The 19,229-nt window shown below is 33.1% G+C and overlaps 4 protein-coding genes across 4 annotated transcripts; 2 read left to right on the top strand and 2 right to left on the bottom strand.

Moving 5' to 3' along the window:
- Positions 1-1,044: 1,044 nt before the first annotated feature.
- LOC125867661 (ABC transporter G family member 9-like) lies at positions 1,045-3,889 on the bottom strand. The gene is made up of 4 exons (XM_049548219.1): positions 3,763-3,889; positions 2,379-3,174; positions 1,812-2,149; positions 1,045-1,711 (listed from the first exon to the last, which is right to left on the bottom strand). Exons 1-4 carry the CDS (start codon positions 3,856-3,858, stop codon positions 1,055-1,057), a joined length of 1,887 nt encoding a protein of 628 aa, XP_049404176.1. The 5' UTR covers positions 3,859-3,889; the 3' UTR covers positions 1,045-1,054.
- Positions 3,890-4,900: 1,011 nt separating this feature from the next.
- On the bottom strand, positions 4,901-8,323 carry LOC125867662 (ABC transporter G family member 9-like). The gene is made up of 4 exons (XM_049548220.1): positions 8,225-8,323; positions 6,550-7,345; positions 5,950-6,287; positions 4,901-5,627 (listed from the first exon to the last, which is right to left on the bottom strand). The coding sequence occupies exons 1-4, from the start codon at positions 8,321-8,323 to the stop codon at positions 4,971-4,973; spliced, it is 1,890 nt and encodes a 629-aa protein (XP_049404177.1). The 3' UTR covers positions 4,901-4,970.
- Positions 8,324-11,831: 3,508 nt separating this feature from the next.
- On the top strand, positions 11,832-14,014 carry LOC125866702 (uncharacterized). The gene is made up of 3 exons (XM_049547024.1): positions 11,832-12,039; positions 13,285-13,490; positions 13,568-14,014. Exons 1-3 carry the CDS (start codon positions 11,950-11,952, stop codon positions 13,830-13,832), a joined length of 561 nt encoding a protein of 186 aa, XP_049402981.1. The 5' UTR covers positions 11,832-11,949; the 3' UTR covers positions 13,833-14,014.
- A 2,595-nt stretch (positions 14,015-16,609) lies between these two features.
- LOC125868963 (ethylene-responsive transcription factor ESR2-like) lies at positions 16,610-17,671 on the top strand. Its single transcript, XM_049549518.1, has one exon. The coding sequence runs from the start codon at positions 16,610-16,612 to the stop codon at positions 17,669-17,671; it is 1,062 nt and encodes a 353-aa protein (XP_049405475.1).
- Positions 17,672-19,229: the final 1,558 nt, after the last annotated feature.

Here is a 19,229-nt window from a genome sequence, read left to right as displayed (position 1 = left end):
TGTTAAATAGGCGGATTGAATTGAACTGAATTTGAGAATGTCAAAATAAATTGAGTTAATAAATAGGTGAGTCGTTAATCCACTTAAATATTATTTCAACGAAGAGGATTGAGCTGAAATGAGCTAAAAATTGTGACATAGTCAATCTAGGCTACGTATCAGTACAATTTTAAAATGAGTTGAACTAAACGGATCAAAATGAGTCAAGTTAATAAAACGAGTGAATTATTAACACTATCATTTTATTGTCTAATTTTGCCACTTATTTTATAGAGTTAAAGGTATTTGATTTTGAGGCAGAATTGCAATTTTGAGTTTATAAAGTTTAAATTTTAAACAAGGTAACTTACTAGGTTTTGACTAAATTATTTTCATATAATAAAGGGAATGTATTTTGTAAATATACATATATGAATTTAATATTGAGTTCAAACTATTCATTTTACAACTCAAATTTGGCATTCATGCTACAATGGGGTACCTACCTGATAAGCTACTATTCATAAGGCAAACCTTTTAAATTAAAATATACAATTATATAAAGAAGAAATATATAGTATAATAATATATAATATTATATAAATAATATAAGTAGAAGCTGAGTAAAAGGATAATATCGAACTAAACACGCTCTTTAATTTGGCAATGAATGCATATATGCGAATGTCTAGCATATATAATAAAAAAAGGCATAATAAATAAACACGTTTTTTAATTTGGCTTCATCTGATACCTATCAAGGTTTGGGCAGTTGAGGAAAACTTAATCAAGCATATTTTTGTCTCTCATGAATGAACCTTGATCACCAAGTTTCCATCCACTATATTAACCAATTAACGACACATCCCAGTCTCTACTAGAATTAGAACCTTGATTATCAAAATTTTCACTCACTTCATTGACTACTATGACAAACTTGAAATGTCTACACTTGCTTGTGACAAAAGAGTCAAACAATGTAGTATTAGTAAATGTTTCTCAAACTTTTGATAGATAGTCTAGAAATCAAAATTACAAATGGAACATTTCTACAATCACTTGAGTAAAGCAAAATCTATTTCTTTGTTACACCAACCCTCATAAGAGCAACATAAGCCAAGAACCTATAACCAAAAAACATAACAGCCAATGCAACCATTGAAATGCCTTTACCTCCAAGCCCTATAGTCCTTATGGTAGGAAAATCTTCAACCAGACACGTCGCGTTTATGCCACATGAATACGTTTCCCCATGACTATATTGTGATCCCAACAAGAGCTTATACGTGTACTGGCTAATCGATATGTACTTTATCCAGGAAATGAACCACGGGACATGTTGAACGAAGTATCCTCCTGCTAAGGTGAACGATAGAATGATGACTGAACCGAGTACAGTAGCTGATTCTTGGTCCATGATCATTGCACCAAGAGCTAGCCCGAGGCCTTGGGAGACTAATACATTGTAGAGGATGCTGAATAAGGTAGAGAAAAAGTTCAACGCAGATGGTTTTAGGCCAGTCATCCAGTATGTTATAACGGTGAAAATAGTTGGAAGGACTAGCTCCATTGGAAGGTCACCTATAGTCCTAGCCATAAAGTACGCAGAGAGTCGATACATGCCTGATGATCTTTCTTTCTCCAACATCATCCTTTCTTGTGGGAAGGTAAAAATAGCTTGTAACAAGGGAAAAAATGACCAGAAATCAGTGTAGAAGAACATAAGTCCAACCTGCACCAAGTTAGCAATTACATCGTTAAAAGAATTGTTATACTATCAGATCATCTAATCAAAGATAACTACATGTCTAACGAGGAGAAGTATCGATTACCTGATCTTGAATGTTGTTAGATTTCCACCATAACAATCCACACAAGAAAGCCACCACCAAGACCTCACCAACCTTGAGGCTAGAGAAGGACTCGTGTTTGCGTTCTTTCATCCCTCTTCTAAATAACACTGAGAATTGCTGCCACCAGGTATTCGACCATTGAGTAAATTTCTTCTCATGTAGTTGATCCGCAACCTGATGAACGTCAGATTCTTGCAATTGCTCCTTCATGTTTTCCACTAGATTGGTTTTGAAAGCAGTTACCAAAGTTTTCTTGATTGAAGCTGGATCATCTATAGGAGTATCTACTAATACGCGAGGATCATCCGAAAGTATACCTAACATATCAAATAACACCAGTTTATTAGTCATTATACTGTTTGCTTAAAAGACAACGTACATCATGACCGTCTCAGCACAACGAGATGAGGTACTGTTAGTGGCAGAGTGGCCTTGCTATCATGATCCATGATATTCAGCCTTTTGTCACTCTGATTCGTAAAAGAAAAGCAAAAGTCTTCATACATGAAATTACTATATATATATATATATACAGATGAAACATACCATTTGAAAGATCCAACAAGAAGTCTGAGGGATTCATAGCAACTAACGGGGAAAATCCGATGCCTGAAAAATATCCCATAGCATCTTCTCCTCTGCCAAAATACAGGGGATTTCCTTCAGATAACAACAACACTTTCTTGAACATGTAAAACAGCCTACTCGAAGGTTGATGTATCGTTAGCACAACCGTCCTTCCACCCTTTGCTAAATCCCTTAAAGTCGATACAATCCTTAAAGCTGTAGTAGAATCAAGTCCTGATGTTGGTTCATCCAAGAACAACAAACTCGGGTTAATAAGCATTTCTTGTCCAATACTTACTCTTTTCCTCTCCCCACCCGATATCCCTCTCAAAAACGGACCTCCAACGATGATATCCTTGCACTTTGTCAATCCAAGTTGAGTCATAATTGCTTCAGCATGCGCGGTTTTCTCCTCAACTGTAAATGTTTTAGGCAAACGAAGGAGAGCAGTGAACACAAGTGTTTCAGACACTGTAAGGTGAGGGTAAAGAACATCATCTTGAGTAACAAAGCCCGTGTTACGATTCATGGCATTGGAAAATGTCTTGTTATTATACGTTATAACGCCTTTGAGATGTCCATTAACGAGCCTGCCTCCGAGTCCTGTTAGCAGAGTTGTTTTTCCACTTCCTGAAGGGCCTAATATCGCCAGCATTTCACCTGGAGAAACGATCCCCGAGACACCCTTCAAGATTATTTTCTCTTCATTTGATTTAGGTGAATTCTTGAAACACCCTTCTTTCGCGAGATTGATCTTGTAAACAACATTCTCAAACTGCAATATTACTCAAGCCATTACATTTTTAGCAATATCATAAAAGAGAGGAACTATTTATTAACTTCTGGCATGCTCAATTCATGTATATATATAACATCTTTGTGGATAAGGGGCGGAGCTAATAAGGACTCAGGGATAAGGGGCGGAGCTAGTAAGGACTCAGGGATAAGGGGTGGAGCTAGTAAGGACACAGGGATAAGGGGCTGAGCTAGTAAGGACTCCGGGATAAGGGGTGGAGGCAGCAAGGGCACAGGGATAAGGGGTGGAGCTAGTAAGGACACATGGATAAGGGGCGGAGCTAGTAAGGACTCCGGGATAAGGGGCGGAGCCAGTAAGGACACAGGGATAAGGGGCGAAGCTAGTAAGGACTCAATGATAAGGGGTGGAGCTAGTAAAGACTTAGGGGCGGAGCTAGTCACACCTCAAAAATTCATTTAATATGAATGAAGAGTAATAAGTATTTCTTAGGTCTCATCGAGCCTAACTTAGTTTTGTTAGAGAGCACTTTACCCTTAATATGAAACTTCCTGAGCAACACGAAGTGGTAAACAAAACAAAAAATCACATGAAATATTAAAGAATTACCTTAAGAGTGACAGGACGATTAATGTTGTTGAAAATAACTTCAATTTTAGAATGATCAGTGTGTTGATTTTGTTGTTGGGACAATATATTCTCCATCTTTAATTATTCCATGTTTAGAAACTCTTGGGGTTCTCTATTTAATAGAATTTAAAATCAAGACTTCTTTGATGACTTCTTTTTTCTCTCCTAAATTCTTGGAAATACATATGAACTGATTGATATGTAGAGGCAATCGGAAGTAATTAAGACTAGTTTACGAAGAGAATCATAGTAGCTCAGTTGATTGATTATCTGATTTTCACTTTGTTTGTGCGCTTCCATTACCCCCTTCCCCATTTAAAAAAAACATTAAAAAAAAACAATTTATGAGGAAATGGAGAGTGATGAATTTATTGATTAGGTTGTCAAAATTTGGTCATTTCCAAAAGCATAATTATTTATAAAGATAATTTAGCAAAACAAACCTCTAATAAATATTTCCTTCGTCTCATTTTGTATCGTTTTTGCTCAAAAAAATCGTCACAAAATAATTATTACTTTAAAAATTCCAGAATAAAGTTCATGACAAATGACAATTGTTTCCAACTACTCAAGTTAAACATTAAAGAAGTGTGCACAATATTTTAAAGGTTTTCACCCACTTTATAGACAAATAAGCCATACCTCAATCGTCAAGATTTTACCACTTCGTTCGTTAGGCCACAATTGGGATGTTTGCATTTACTTTGGAGTAATTAAACAAAAGAGACAAACAATGTAGCTCGTCGCACTAAACTTGCCTAGTGCGGGTTACCTCTCCTGTGTTTGTAAGCTATTTCATATGAACAAGGGTTTTATCTTGTGCGTACCCAAAGAATAGCGGCTGCAGATTTTCGTCGTCATAAAAAAAAAGTCTAGAAACCAAATAGAGTTGCATAAATTGCATGTTCTTTGTATAACACACTAAAACAAATAAAGGATTTAGCGACAATTATATATTATATTTAGCGGCAATAATAAATATGAGTATTTATAACCAATAATCTATATAAATGTTACTAAAGACTTTAACAATTCTGAGTACAATAACATTAACTCAATTACCGCTAAATGTTTTTGCGGCAATAAAAGTCACCACTAAAAGGAACATGACTAGCATATCTCAGCAGAAAACAAACTAAAATTACAAATGGAAACACTTCCTACAAAATCTTTGAGTAAAGCAAAATCTATTTCTTTGTCACACCAATCCTCATAAGAGCAACATAAGCCAAGAACCTAAAACCAAAAAGCATAACAGCCAATGCAACAATTGAGATGCCTTTACCTCCAAGCCCTATAGTTTTTATGGAAGGATAATCTTCAACCAGACACGTCGCGTTTAGGCCACATGAATACGTTTCCCCCGGACTATATTGAGACCCCAACAAGAGCTTGTACGCGTACTGAGTTATTGATACGTGCTTTATCCAGGCAATGAACCTCGGGACATGCTGAACATAGAACCCTCCAGCTAAGGTAAACGATATCAAGATGACTAAAGCGAGTACAGTAGCTGACTTTTCATCCATGACCATTGCACCAATAGCAAGTCCAAGGCTTTGGGAGACTAATACATTGTAGAGGAGGCTGAATAAAGTAGAGAAGAACCTCCCCGCGGATGGTTTTAGGCCAGCCATCCAGTATGTTATAACAGTGGAAATAGTCGGAAGGACTAGCTCCATCGGAAGGTCACCTACAGTCATAGCCATAAAGTACGCGGAGAGCCTATACATGCCAGATGATCTTTCTTTCTCCAACATCATCCTTTCTTGTGGGAAGGTAAAAATACCTTGGAACACAGAATAAAACTCCCAGAAACTAGTGTAGAAGAACAGAAGGCCTGTCTGCAACAGTTAACAAATGACATTAATTCAACTTCGATAAATGTACCAATCACATCGTAAAAAGAGTTTTTTACACTATCAGATCACCTAATTATAAGATAACTACATGTAACGTGCAGTCGTTAATAACAACCTAGTTATAACAGGATAAATTACACTGGTTAGTACCAATTTTATAATAACAACACACACCGGTGTTATCCCACAGGTGGGGTGGAGACGGTGAGTGTAAGCAGACCTTACCTGTACCTTGTGAAGGTAGAGTATATATACCAATTTAATATCAGTTCAACGGCTTACTTCATGTAAAATTAACAATTACCTGATCTTGAATGTTGTTAGATTTCCACCATAACAATCCACTGAAGAAAGACATCACCAAGACTTCTCCAACCTTGAGGTTAGAAAAGGACTCGTGTTTTCGTTCTTTCATCCCTCTTCTCAGTAACACTGAGAATTGCTGCCACCATGTATTCGACCATTGACTGAATTTCTTTTCAGGTAATTTTTCAGTAGCCTGGTGATCAATAGATCCTTGCAACTGTTCATTCAAGTTCTCCGCTAGATTGGTTTTGAAAGCAGATACCAAAGCTTGTTTGATTGATGCTGGATCTTCTCTAGGAGCATCAGATAATACGCGAGGATCATTGGATAGTATACCTAAGAAATTAAAATCACACAAGTTTACTAGCTAGTCATCATACCGTTTGCCTAAAGGAGAACGTATATTATGAGTTAGAACTTAGAAATATACAATCGCGAAGATATTTTACCACACATGATGGGTATTGTAAATAGCAGAGTGACTTTGCTGACATGATCCACGGAGATTCAGCCCCTTGTCTATCCGATTCATGAAAGACCAAAAAGGTCTAACTACATGAAATTACTATCTATAACAAAGAAGGATAGATAAACATACCACTTGATAGATCCAATAAGAAGTCCGATGGATTCATAGCAACTAACGGGGGAAATCCGATGCCTGAAAAATATCCCATTGCATCTTTACCTCTGCCAAAATACAGGGGATTTCCTTCGGATAACAGCAACACTTTGTCGAACATGTAAAATAGCCTACTAGAAGGCTGATGTATTGTCATTGCAACCGTTCTGCCACCGTTTGCTAAATCTTTTAACGTAGACACAATCCTTAAAGCTGTAGTAGAATCAAGCCCCGATGTTGGTTCATCCAAGAGCAATAAACTCGGATTGATAAGCATTTCTTGCCCAATACTTACTCTTTTCCTCTCCCCACCGGATATCCCTCTCAAAAGCGAATCTCCAATGATGCTATCCTTGCACTTTGTTAATCCAAGTTGAGGTATAATTGCATCACAATGCGCGGTTTTTTCCTCAACTGAATAAGTTTTAGGTAAACGGAGGAGGGCAGTGAACACAAGCGTTTCGTACACTGTAAGATGAGGATAAAGAACATCATCTTGAGTAACAAAACCAATACTACGCTTCATGGAACTAGAAAAGGGGTTATTATTGTACGTTATAACGCCATCTAGATGGCCATTAACAAGCCTGCCTCCGAGTCCTGTTAGCAGAGTTGTTTTTCCACATCCTGAAGGGCCTAATATTGCCAACATTTCACCCGGAGACACGATCCCCGAGACATCCTTCAAGATTATTTTCTCTTCCTCTGATTTTGATGAATTCTTCAAACACCCTTCTTTTTCAAGCTTAATCTTGTAAGCAACATTCTCAAACTGCAAGAACACACAATGCATTATCTTTAGCAAACAACTTGAAGAGTTTAACTTCTATACATTCAATAATTTTTACACAATCTTATCATCTAAACTATGTACAATCATAAAAAAATGAATTGAGTTTGAATGATTCTGATACCATTTGCAACAGCACATCCCGCTAATGATATTGTTCGTTTTGGGCCTAGATCCGTACGGTTTCAAAATGTGCCACTAGTGTGTCAGGTCTGCTTACTTATATACCAACATCTCTATTGTGTTTTGTTGATGTGAAACTTCTTATCTTAAGTTGAGGTTTCTAGTAGCTAGTTTACTATACAAATCAATTGTATATTTGTAGTCATGATACAATTATCGATTAGATAGACAAATCAATTGTATCTCTCTCTCCTAGATCTCGTTCGCCTCTCTCTCCTAGATCTCGTTCGCCTCTTTCTCTCCCTTCTAACATGTAGCTATGAATCCTTATTATAGAAACATTAGCTAAGAATCCTTATTACGAATTCTGATAAATAAAAGCCTAATTTGGATCGGCTCACTCTTGTCCATACGGTACATATGTAAGACCTCTTTAGGTCCTATTTCAAATACACAAGAGGATCAAATCACCAGCCATACAGAGGGCAAAGTGAAAGAGTGCACATTTCCACACATAATTTTCAGCCCTAGAAGCCAACTTCAAATTGTGATTCCCGTTTCGTTCCTATCTAATTGAGCTAATTTGCCACTAGCTTCCCCAAACATTACTAGTAAGAGCCATGCATATTAAGTTATAATATATAGTCTTGTCTATGAAAAAAACCTAATTAGGAACTTTTAGAGTAACACCAAGAAAAAAATAAAACAAAAAAATATATGAAATATTTAAAGAATTACCTTAAGAGTGATGGGACGATTAGTGTTGTCAAAGATAACTTCACTTTTAGAATGATCAATGTGTAGAGGACTCTCTATATTCTCCATCTCTTGTTCCATGTTTAGAATTATAAATAATAATACTGATATATTTCAAAATCAAGAAGCAATTATAGATGAATCTGATGAATTTCATTTTTCTATAATGAATTCTTGGGAATATATATGGACTAATGTATAGAGACAATAGAAAGTAATTAATAGTTTTAAGAGGAGTAAGACTCTACAAACGTTACAAGGAAATAAAAATTAAAGAGTCATGGTCAAAGATTCATTGAATTTGAATTTTCAAATCCAAGTTATGTATTCTTTTCGTTTCTTTTTAGTTGTCTTTTTTAGAGTCAGTTTGACTAATTTTTTCAAAGGTAAATTAGATTATATTAATTTCATATTTTAAAATAAAAAATTAGATATTCAAAAACTATTTAAAAAGTAGTACTATAAGTTGTAATTTTATATTACAATATTATAAAAGTATGAATAATAATGTTGGTTGACCAAAATATTCTTCGAATGATTTATATGCCTTTTTAGTCTATTTCTATCATATCTTGGTTGGTAACTTGGAAAACTAAAAAATATTACATAATGAAAATAGTGCAACAAATATTACTTCCAAATGACACACATATATGTAAAGATAAAAAAAAAGAAAAAAAAAGAAGACAATGATGGACACATAAATTTATTCTAACAATTTCTAATGTGTTTGAATGTTAGAAATCAAGGACTCAAATTTGCCATTTTTTTAAGTGGCAAAGACTAAAAGTAGTATTATGTGTTTGACTATCAATTTGAGAAATAATTTCTTGATACTAAAATAATACACTCTTTGTCCACTTTTAATTGTCATGTTGCGTATTCAAAAGTCAATTTGACTATTTTTTAAAGTTAAATTAGATTACATTAATTCAATATTTTAAGTAAAAGAATTTAGTTATTAAAAAACTATAGAAAAGTACTATAAATTCCAAATTTTTTTGCATATCAATATGATAAAAAAATATTTCATAAAAATTAAAATGTTAGTCAAAGTTCTTATAATTTGACTCTAAAAAAAGAAAACATGACAATTAAAAGTATACGGAGGTAGTAATTTGTATCTGACCAACATTCCAAAAATACTTTCAAGCAAAGCTATTTTTTCAACTTCTCAAAATTAAAGTAATTACTAACCCCAAAAAAAATCTTTTTCCTTAGAGCCACCACAATTCTCTAAATTAAATAATATTTAAATAATATGTATTTTAAATTTGTCAAAACCTTGACCAAAAAGACAATCATTTCCCATTCTTGGATTGTCATGAAAAAAATGGATCAATTAAATTAGATGCAATATATATATTTGTTGGTTTCAAGGTGTAAAATTTAGTATTGCCTCTATTGTCATGACCCATAGAAAGACATACTATCTCCGTCCACTTTTAATTGTCATAGTTTCTTCTTTTAGAGTTAAACTATAAAATATTTGACTAACATTTTATGATATATTTTTTTAATCACATTGATATGCAAAAAAATTGCAATTTATAATTTTTTTCGTATAGTTTTTGAATATCTAGATTTTTTATTTAATATATCGAATTAATGTAATCTAATTTAACTTTTAAAATTAATCAAATTGACTTTCACAAAACGTAACATGACAAATAAAAATGAAAGGAGAGAGTAGGTAACAACTAACCATACACTCTTTTTGACTCAACACAATATGACAACATTATATTCTGGACTCCTTTGAAGCAAACTTAAAGATTTTCTTTTCCAATAAACATATCCTGACTTTTAACTTAAACAACATATTCTAACAAAACTTCTATCCAAACACACGCAATAAAATTGTAGACAGTCAAATAAATCCAATTAATGAAAACTCAGATATAATAATTGTATCAAAATCAAAGCACGATTGAATTATTATATAAAAAATAATTTAAAATTATCTTTATCATAATATCAAAAATTTCGATCTTAAAATCATGCCACCATCGAATTATTATGTCAAAATCGAATTTTTGATATTGCGATTTTAGTTTACAAAATAGAAAATTGGAAAAGGTGAATGGTGGACTAAATAAATGCATTATTTTTATTCTATGAATCTTATTCTATTCTTTTCCTATGGTTATCTTCATAATAACAACGACACCAACCGTTAGACAAAAATAACTACGTGTTGGGTTTAACTTATAGTATAAGGAATTAATATGATTTCTTTTTTCTTTTTCAGACTGACAAAATTATTCTTTATTTTAATTTGTTTATCTGATTTTAATTTGGTATGGAATTTAAGAAGACTAAGATTTTTCAATTTTGTGGTCTTAAATTAAAGATACGTAGAATGTATCAGATGTCTTCTAATGTTATGGTCTTAAACATGTTATGTGAAAAGTTAGAATCAAAGAATTGTCAAAAAAAATAAAAAAATCTTTGAAACTAACTGCAAAAGAAAAGTAAGACCAATAAATTGAAATCGAGGAAGTATATTATCAGTGGGTAGAATTTAAACTCGTTAGGTTTCATATCAACAGCTCAATTTAACCCCCACCAAATCTTTTTTTTTTATTTTTTGCTTTGTTAGGCAATTTTCCTTTGGGATTTTAGTTACCATATTCATTTGCTTTTTTGTTCTTTAAGAGTATTTTGTTATTAAGAACATTTATTAATTGGAGTACTTCAAGCAATCAAGGATTAAAAAAAAAGCAGTTTGATGCACTAATTTAAAACTTTCGTTATGTGTGGGGTTCAAAGAAGAGTTCTCTTACATTTCTGTAAGAGGTTGTTTCCGCAATTGAAGCTAAATGGTTAGATTCAACTAATTCCTAATTAAGGTCCTTATGTCCATAGTGAACACTTAGGGATAGTTTCATTAGCTAGCTTTTGATAATTAAGGGTAGTCTATGTCCGTTAATGAGTGTTTAGCTTAATTTATGCAAAATGTTCCTAATTATTTAGATTCTGTTCCTATTTTTTTTTTTAAATTTCCAAATATAACCTTTGTAAAAGTACTCATCCAGACGACATTAAACTCATGTCTAATGTTTGCTCATATATTATTCTACCTTACAAAGAAATATGGAATTATCACTTAACGTTTGCAATTAGTATTTATAATATTTCAGATCATGATTTCACATTTTTTCATAAGATTTTTCAATTTACTTAAAAAGAAACATTTAACTGTGGTCTAAATTTTTCATATGTTGCACGAGAAATAAAAAGAGGGTCATCTAAATATGAAATATCTATCAATAACATATTAAACTTCAATAATATTAGGTAGTTAACATCTAAGTTGCTCAGACTCTTCAAAATTGTTCCGTACCTATGTCAGATCCTCCAAAAATACACTATTTATGAAATATCTGACACGCAACCCGATAACATTTTTTAAGAATCCGAGCAACATAGGTTACCAGAATATGGAAAGGTTAGAGTAGTAACATCAACTTTAGGTATATATATTGTGTGGTGAATGTTGAAATGTCATTACATTTTGTTGGTGTGTCCTTTCACTTTTAATTTTTTCGAATAAATAATATACTTCTTCTTTATTGTTACTTACTCTTCTTCTTCATTACTCAAAAAAGACTTTTATTACATTGTATATAGACACACATTGAAACTGAAACAACATAGAAAAATAAAAAATTGTGTGTGAAAAAAGTGTTTCAATTTCATTATCAATGGCTTCGAAATTGTTAATGATCAGTGTCTTCGTTTTCGATGTAATTGCTTTTGCTTTGGCTATTGCTGCTGAACAGAGACGGAGCACTGTATGTATCTATTAATTTTTTTGCTATGTTATGTTCATTTTTATATCATCCATATTTTTGTCTGTTTTAGATTAGAGGCAGAGTCAGAATTTGAAATTTATCAGTTCGATAGAACCTGTAACTTGATCTCTGGCTCCGCTCCTTGTTTTGATCCATTAAGATCAGATATCATAAAATTACTTGTGGTTTTGGTCTTTGATCTGTTCAATTCTTGAAAAATTGATCTTTATATGTCGTGATGTAGAATCAGAATTTGAAATTTATGAGTTTGGAACTAGTGATTAAAAATTCATAGCTTATTTTAGTTACTGAATTCACAATTACATATTTGATAAAAAATTTAATATATGATCAAACCAAAATTTTATTAACTTGGTCTAGGGGTGGGCATAAATACCGAAAATCGAACTGAATCGAACTATTTTGGTTCTTCGATGTTGGCTCTTCGGTATTTTGGTTCGGTGTCGATTCTTTTTTTTCGGAATTTTGGAGTTCGGTGTAAAGGTCCTGAAACTACGATGCACCGAAGAACCGAAGTTTTATTAAATAAATTTAAAAATATTTTAAATTATATTATTTAATAATACTTATATATTTTGACTCAAAATATTTACCTGACCCATTTCAATTTTTAACTTTACCTGGCCCATTTCAATTTTTAAATTTTGGAGCCTAAACAAAACAGTAAAGGGAACACTTTATCATTTACACTTCAAAACAGTATAGGGCACCCAGCCTAAACAAAACTATTTTGATGTTATTATTTTTTATTGTTAGACTGTTAGTTGTTACTTTGAAGTTTGAAGTATGAAGTGAACAACAATTGTTACTTTATTATATTCCCTTTTTAATTCACACCGAAAAACCGATTTAAAAACATCGAACTAATCCGAATCGAAGTAGAAAAAACCGAACCGAATCGATCTAGTTTGGTTTGAAATATGGTGCACACTTTTCTAAAACCGAATACCAAAGAACCGAACCGAAATTTGATTAAACCGAACCGAAGAACCGAATGCCCACCCCGGTCCAAGACGTAGACAGTACTATAGCTCCTACCCTGTTTATAACTACAAAAATATCTATTACATTATGCCTATTCTTAGGATTTATTTGAATAAATCTGCCTCTATCATATTGTTATTTCGAAAGTTATATTTCACACACTTTTCGTTTTTTATTCAAATTCTACTAGCATATGTACTTCATTTTGATCTAACAACTCGTCGTTTCATTGATTGATAGGCCACAATTCAAACAGATAATGAGCAAGTGTATACTTATTGTGTCTATGACTCCGATATTTCAACTGGATTTGGCGTTGGCGCCTTCTTATTTCTCATGGCCGGACAAATCCTTATAATGGTGGCGAGTCGTTGCTTCTGTTTTGGAAAGCCTTTGAGCCCCGGTGGTTCAAGGGGTTGTGCTGTTCTGTTATTCATCATGTGTTGGTATATGACTCAACACAATATATTTTTTCAGACTCGATATAATGTGATAATAATTAAGTTTAATACCTATGTTTCAGGGTTACATTTTTCATCGCGGAGGTATGTTTGTTGGCTGGTTCAGTAAGGAACGCGTATCATACCAAGTATAGATCATCGCTCTTGTTTAATGATCGACCTGTATCTTGTGAGACTGTGAGAAAAGGCGTTTTTGCTGCTGGAGCTGCGTTTATTTTCTTCACTAGCATAATCAATAAGTTTTACTTTATCAGTTACTCCAACGCTAAGGGTGGAGCCGGACCATATGGTGGAGAAGCTGGTGTGGGAATGGCAGCTTACAAATGAGTGTGATCAATCATGAAGTTCTATATGTATACAATTTTTTCCAGTTTTTAGTTGTACTTGACTTCATATTTTGGTACTCTTGGTTTTTTTTTTTCTTTGGAGAATGTTTAGGTGTTCAAAAGGTGTTTGATCCATTTTTTTTTTTTTTGGTATTGGTGTTTATAAGATAGTATTTTTGAAGACTTAAAACCATTAATAAGTATCCAATTGTGATGTCATTTTGATAAAGAGAGTCCTTCGGGCAAATTGGTTTTGTGAAAAAGTTAAAGTTGATTTTTTGGAATATGATAGGTTGTTCTAGTAATGTTTCTAGAATAGTATCTAGAATAATTATCTTACAGAAATATCTAGATATCTAGAAGATAAAGTTCACTAGATTTTTCTTGTTGATGTTCTTGAGGAATTAGATATTTGTAGAGAATCATGGAATAGTATAGATTTTGTAGTAACTAGAACCATCCATAGATAAATATAAATAGGGGATGATATTGAACATTTGTAACCAACCAAAACTAAAGACAATTCAAGAGTCTTCACCATAAACAAGTTCTCCTTTCTAGCTTCCTCTTCTTTGGTTGAGTCTTCCGGTCTTAGTTAACGATCTTGGGCTAGCAGAAGCTGGTTCCTGGATTATACTTTTCTTCTGCTATTCTATACAGTTTTGCATAGGCAAATTTAAGCAAGAAGGAGAGTAGTAACATCTTATTATCCACATGAAGTAGTAGTAGGCCTCCTACTCTGTCTCTATAAAAAAACTACAAGGATCGGAAATCCTTTTTTTAGAGAGTCGATGCACTCAGACAGACTCTAATAGCAGTTGTAACCTACTTCACATCATCAAATATGGAAAGAGTACCTTTATTTTATTTGAAAGAATCGCTACCATAGGATTTATGACAAGATTTGATGGATCAAATCATTCTTAAAAAGTGAGACTCCATCCAAATCTTTTACTCCTTGGGTGAGACATTCTGTTCTATGAACACCCCCAAGTCTACAGAGTGATTCACTTTGAAGAAATTAGATATTCTTTTTGAAAAAGTAAATAAATAATATAAAATAAATAAATTAAAATAGAAAGCGTGATTAATTCCTGACCAATGGTGTTGCTTGTAGTAATGTAGACGTTATTCGAAAGGATTTTGTCAATATGTAAATTCACATTAATCTATATAATAATTTATAATGTAAATTGACAATTGACACAGTACTCACTTGAAGGGTTAAAACTCTGCCGTCATTTGGAAAGAAAAACTGCATTACTATTCTGCACGCTTTGATACATTTGTTTAGCTACAAAATTTATCTATCGTTAATTACATATATATAATCTTGAAAAGCACTATAGATATGTGGGATGGGATCAGGAGCAGGAGTGGAGCGTGGAGGGCGTTGGGGGTGCGATCGTACAAAGATATAATGAGCTTAAAATGTCACGTGTAACACTTATTTATTTTTTTATTCTTAAGAAATTTGATTTCTTAATTATAAAAAAAAATTAATTTTTAAATTTTCGATCAACTAACCATGATTTTTTAAAATAAAAAACATGTTTCGTCCCTACTAAACACACTCTTCTTGGTGGAGAAACCCAATCAAGAAGCAACATGTTAATCTATAAAAAGCACGCTTGTTCTTGTCTGACTTCACCATTTTAGTGCTTTTGACTTTTGACTTCTTACTAATTTATATATATACTTAGTATAAAATAGGGAAAAAGGACAAATATCTTCGAACTATCGTAAATGGTATGCAAATACCTTCCATCATACTTTTGGGACATTGGTGCACTTGCCGTCCAAAAATTAGAGCATACATAGCTTTTATAGTAACGAACATACACGTGTCATAATCTTATCCACCAACCCGACATTTATTAAATATCAGATCGACGGATAAGATTGTGTCACGTATCCCTATTTAGTCTTCCATTAGAGTGAAGGGCATATATGCTTTAATTTTTGGATGGCAGGGACATCAATGTCCCAAAAATGACGGAGGGTATCTACGTACCATTTATGATAACTCGGGGTGTATTTGTCCTTTTTCCCTTTCTTTTTTTTATATATTTTGTAAATTCGTAAGGCGAAGTGTTTAGGGCCGTAAATATCCTTTTTTATTTTATTCTTGAAATAAAACTTCTAGATTAATGTATTTGACCTTTGAAATAAAAAAATAGTAATTCATTACTAATCACAAAAGCAAGTAGTGAGGTAAAACAAATCTATCTCTTAACCTACAAGCAATATTGGGTTGGCTTCTACTAAATTGCAAGAGTCATGCCTTTCTAGGTTAATGAAAACATGCAATCACAAATGACTTTTTTCTGTCTTTTTGGTGTACATATGTGAAAAGAATATATTGTTTAATTTACTATTCTCTTTCAACTTATTTATCTTACTTTTGTTATTAATTTAACAACTCTTTAATTTTAGCATCTCATATAATATGTTTAAAGGACACGATTACAAAATATTTACATTATACGTATCTTTACTTTATTAATAATATAAGATTCGAATTTTTTTTTTTACTTTCTTAAACTTCACGCCAAGTAGCGGAGGAAGTAGTTGATAAAGAAGGCTTCAATAAAATGTCAACATCCATATTTTCTTCATTTCTTGTCACCTTTACCAAATAAAACCTAAGCTCACTCGTCATCATATTTCTATCATATTTTACTTCAATGCCCTTTTCTTCCCTCCTCATGTAGATGTTTTTTCAAATTTTCATTTATACATACTTCAAGAAAATCACCTCGTACGATCACACGAAAAATGGAAAATATCGAATCGATTGATAATGTTCAATCCATTATGTCAATGTATAGACCTTTGAAAAGGCTCAAAATTAGCCCATCATCACAACATAATAACCTTAGATCAAGTGGAGACAGGATGGAGCCTGTAGCTCAGAGGATTAGAGCACGTGGCTACGAACCACAGTTTCGTTTTCCTTTTGCTCTAGATGATCCTCCATCAAGTAATTGTCACATTAATTGGCAATCACTTACTCAAAATCAAACTATGATTTCTTTTGCACCTCAAAGTTGCTTTAATCAGTGTCGAATCACTAACAGTGGGACGAGGACGACTACGATGATGAATGTTTATGGCATTATCTCCTCCCCTGCACCTAAACGGTACAGGGGAGTGAGACAACGCCACTGGGGGAAATGGGTAGCAGAGATTCGCCTTCCTCGTGAAAGAACTAGACTTTGGTTAGGCACGTTTGAAAGTGCTGAAGAAGCTGCTTTTGCTTATGATGTCGAGGCCTTTAGGCTCAGAGGAACAGATGCGCGTCTTAATTTCCCACATCTGTTCCTCGGAGACCTGGCCCCGTCTGATAAGAACATAGACGTGACTAACTCAGCATCATCAAGTACTACTTCATTCGCGAAAAATCCTTCTCAAATCCAACACAATAAACGATGCATCAGGCAATGTCGGAACAAAAACAGGGTACCTTCAGCCATGGAACAGAGTACCTCTGTTTTAGACAGAGAAATAAGTATGCAGGCTAAGGGCGCGTACAATAAACCCTTGTGGTATGACCCTTCCCAGGACTCTGTGCATAACGAGAGTTTAGTGCACGAGACTTTCCAAATAAAGATGTTAGATGGGAGCGATTTTTATGAATCGACACCAAAATATACTTGTAGTATACAACAAGAAAATAGTGATATATGGAAAAATGTACTTCAATCTAGTCTATTTGGGAATTACAGTATTTGCACTGATGATAATTTGCAGCAACAGCAGCAGCAGTGTGATTTCACTATTACTGATCCAGGCTTCGGGGACGATGTTTTCAACTTTTCCTCCAATCCCCTGGAATAGATGGTTACTTCCACGCACCATGGGCGGAGCTACGGGGGTTCCTGGGTGGTCGGCTGAATACTCTTTGTCGGAAAATTACACTGTATAAGTCAAATCTTACTTTATATTGATATATAATAGCATTTTGGGGACGATCTTTTCAACTTTTCCTCTATAGCCGTGGAATAGGTAGTAACTTCCAGAGGCGGATTCAAGGCGAGTTTTGAGTTGAAGTGAACCTATTGTTTTCAACTTACAACTTTATAGTCGAATTTAGAATTTAAACTGAATTAATTGTACTTTTTAATTATGGATATAGAATATCTTTTTATTTTTGTTTTTTTGACTTCTACATATATGTCATGTGACAAAAATATTGGGTTTGATTGAACCCATAGTTGAACTACTGCATCTGCCTCTACGTATGATAAGATCACACTTATTTTAAATTCACCTATTCTAAGTTTAAATTAATCTCTAGCGATGGTTGCCGCTCTCATATGGACTATGAAATTTGTCAAATGAGCATGAAATAAACATTAAAGATACCAATTATGACATCAGAAAATAAGTAAGAAATTCACTTATTAACATCAAAAAATAAATAAGAAATTCACTTATTTTTTAAGAATATATCTTCCGAAAAAATTATTTTACCCCCTAAATTCCTTTTCTCCACTTCTCAAACCATGGAACCAAAGTCCCCATATTCTATATTCAAGTATATAACTTGAGTTTTTGTAAATTGTAGGCCACTACAGTTTTATTTTAGTTTAGTTTCATGATTTTTTAGGAGACTTCTTAATTTTTAGATATAAGAAGCCCATTTAAAAATGTCATCTTTTTTCTATTCATTTTATAAGTGGTCAATAATTCGAATAACCCCAAATAATATTATGCTCTCTTCATTTCTCTTTAACTTTAAAAAAATATATTTTTATTATTATTTTAGCTCAATTTCTTGCAATAAAATAAGATTAAAATACACACATAACACATCCACATAGAAATTAAGATTTATAAAAGAGTTCTTCATATATTTGCATTAAATATTCAAGTATACTACTATCAAATACTATGAGTACACGTTTCCATATTATATTTCATCATCAAATCTAGTATTGAACAAACCTTAAAAAAAACCAACCAATTAATGTTTCCATATTCTTCTTCTTCTTTTCTTCCCATACAATTTTTTCAACAGAACTCTGTTTCTATCATAACCAAATAACTGCCTAAAAAAATATATTTTTTCATCAAATCTCAATATCCAATTATATCCACTAGGAAATTTTTTTTAGTTTTGCTATTTTTAGTAAATTTCCTTATCTTCAACACACTATAAAAGGTGACATCTAACATATCACACATATAACATCTATAATTCACTATACAAAATGTCTTTTACAAGAAGAAGTTGCATTTCTGGGCTCTTTCTCTTGTTCTTAGCTCTTGCTTGTGAAGCGAATTCGGGGTTTATAGGAGTTAAAGATTCTCATTTTGAACTCAATGGATCCCCTTTTCTATTCAATGGTTTCAACTCATATTGGTTGATGCATGTTGCTGCTGACCCTACTGA

The sequence above is a fragment of the Solanum stenotomum genome, chromosome 6 (assembly GCF_019186545.1).
Source record: "Solanum stenotomum isolate F172 chromosome 6, ASM1918654v1, whole genome shotgun sequence".
NCBI lineage: Eukaryota > Viridiplantae > Streptophyta > Magnoliopsida > Solanales > Solanaceae > Solanum > Solanum stenotomum.
Note: the sequence above shows the minus strand (reverse complement) of the source record. Positions and strands in the feature narration are given on the sequence as shown.

Bases quoted from the DNA above. Each gene is read 5' to 3' on its own strand.
- LOC125867661 (XM_049548219.1), bottom strand. From the start codon at position 3,858: ATGGAGAATATATTGTCCCAACAACAAAATCAACACACTGATCATTCT. The intron at 2,150-2,378 runs GTATGTTTCATC...TTGATATGTTAG, and splicing joins CTTGTTGGATCTTTCAAATG to GTATACTTTCGGATGATCCT. The intron at 1,712-1,811 runs GTAATCGATACT...AACTTGGTGCAG, and splicing joins CTAACAACATTCAAGATCAG to GTTGGACTTATGTTCTTCTA.
- LOC125868963 (XM_049549518.1), top strand. From the start codon at position 16,610: ATGGAAAATATCGAATCGATTGATAATGTTCAATCCATTATGTCAATG.
- LOC125867662 (XM_049548220.1), bottom strand. From the start codon at position 8,323: ATGGAACAAGAGATGGAGAATATAGAGAGTCCTCTACACATTGATCAT. The intron at 7,346-8,224 runs GTAATTCTTTAA...GTGTTCTTGCAG, and splicing joins ATCGTCCCATCACTCTTAAG to TTTGAGAATGTTGCTTACAA. The intron at 5,628-5,949 runs GTAATTGTTAAT...TAACTGTTGCAG, and splicing joins CTAACAACATTCAAGATCAG to ACAGGCCTTCTGTTCTTCTA.
- LOC125866702 (XM_049547024.1), top strand. From the start codon at position 11,950: ATGGCTTCGAAATTGTTAATGATCAGTGTCTTCGTTTTCGATGTAATT. The intron at 12,040-13,284 runs GTATGTATCTAT...ATTGATTGATAG, and splicing joins CTGAACAGAGACGGAGCACT to GCCACAATTCAAACAGATAA. The intron at 13,491-13,567 runs GTATATGACTCA...CCTATGTTTCAG, and splicing joins CTGTTATTCATCATGTGTTG to GGTTACATTTTTCATCGCGG.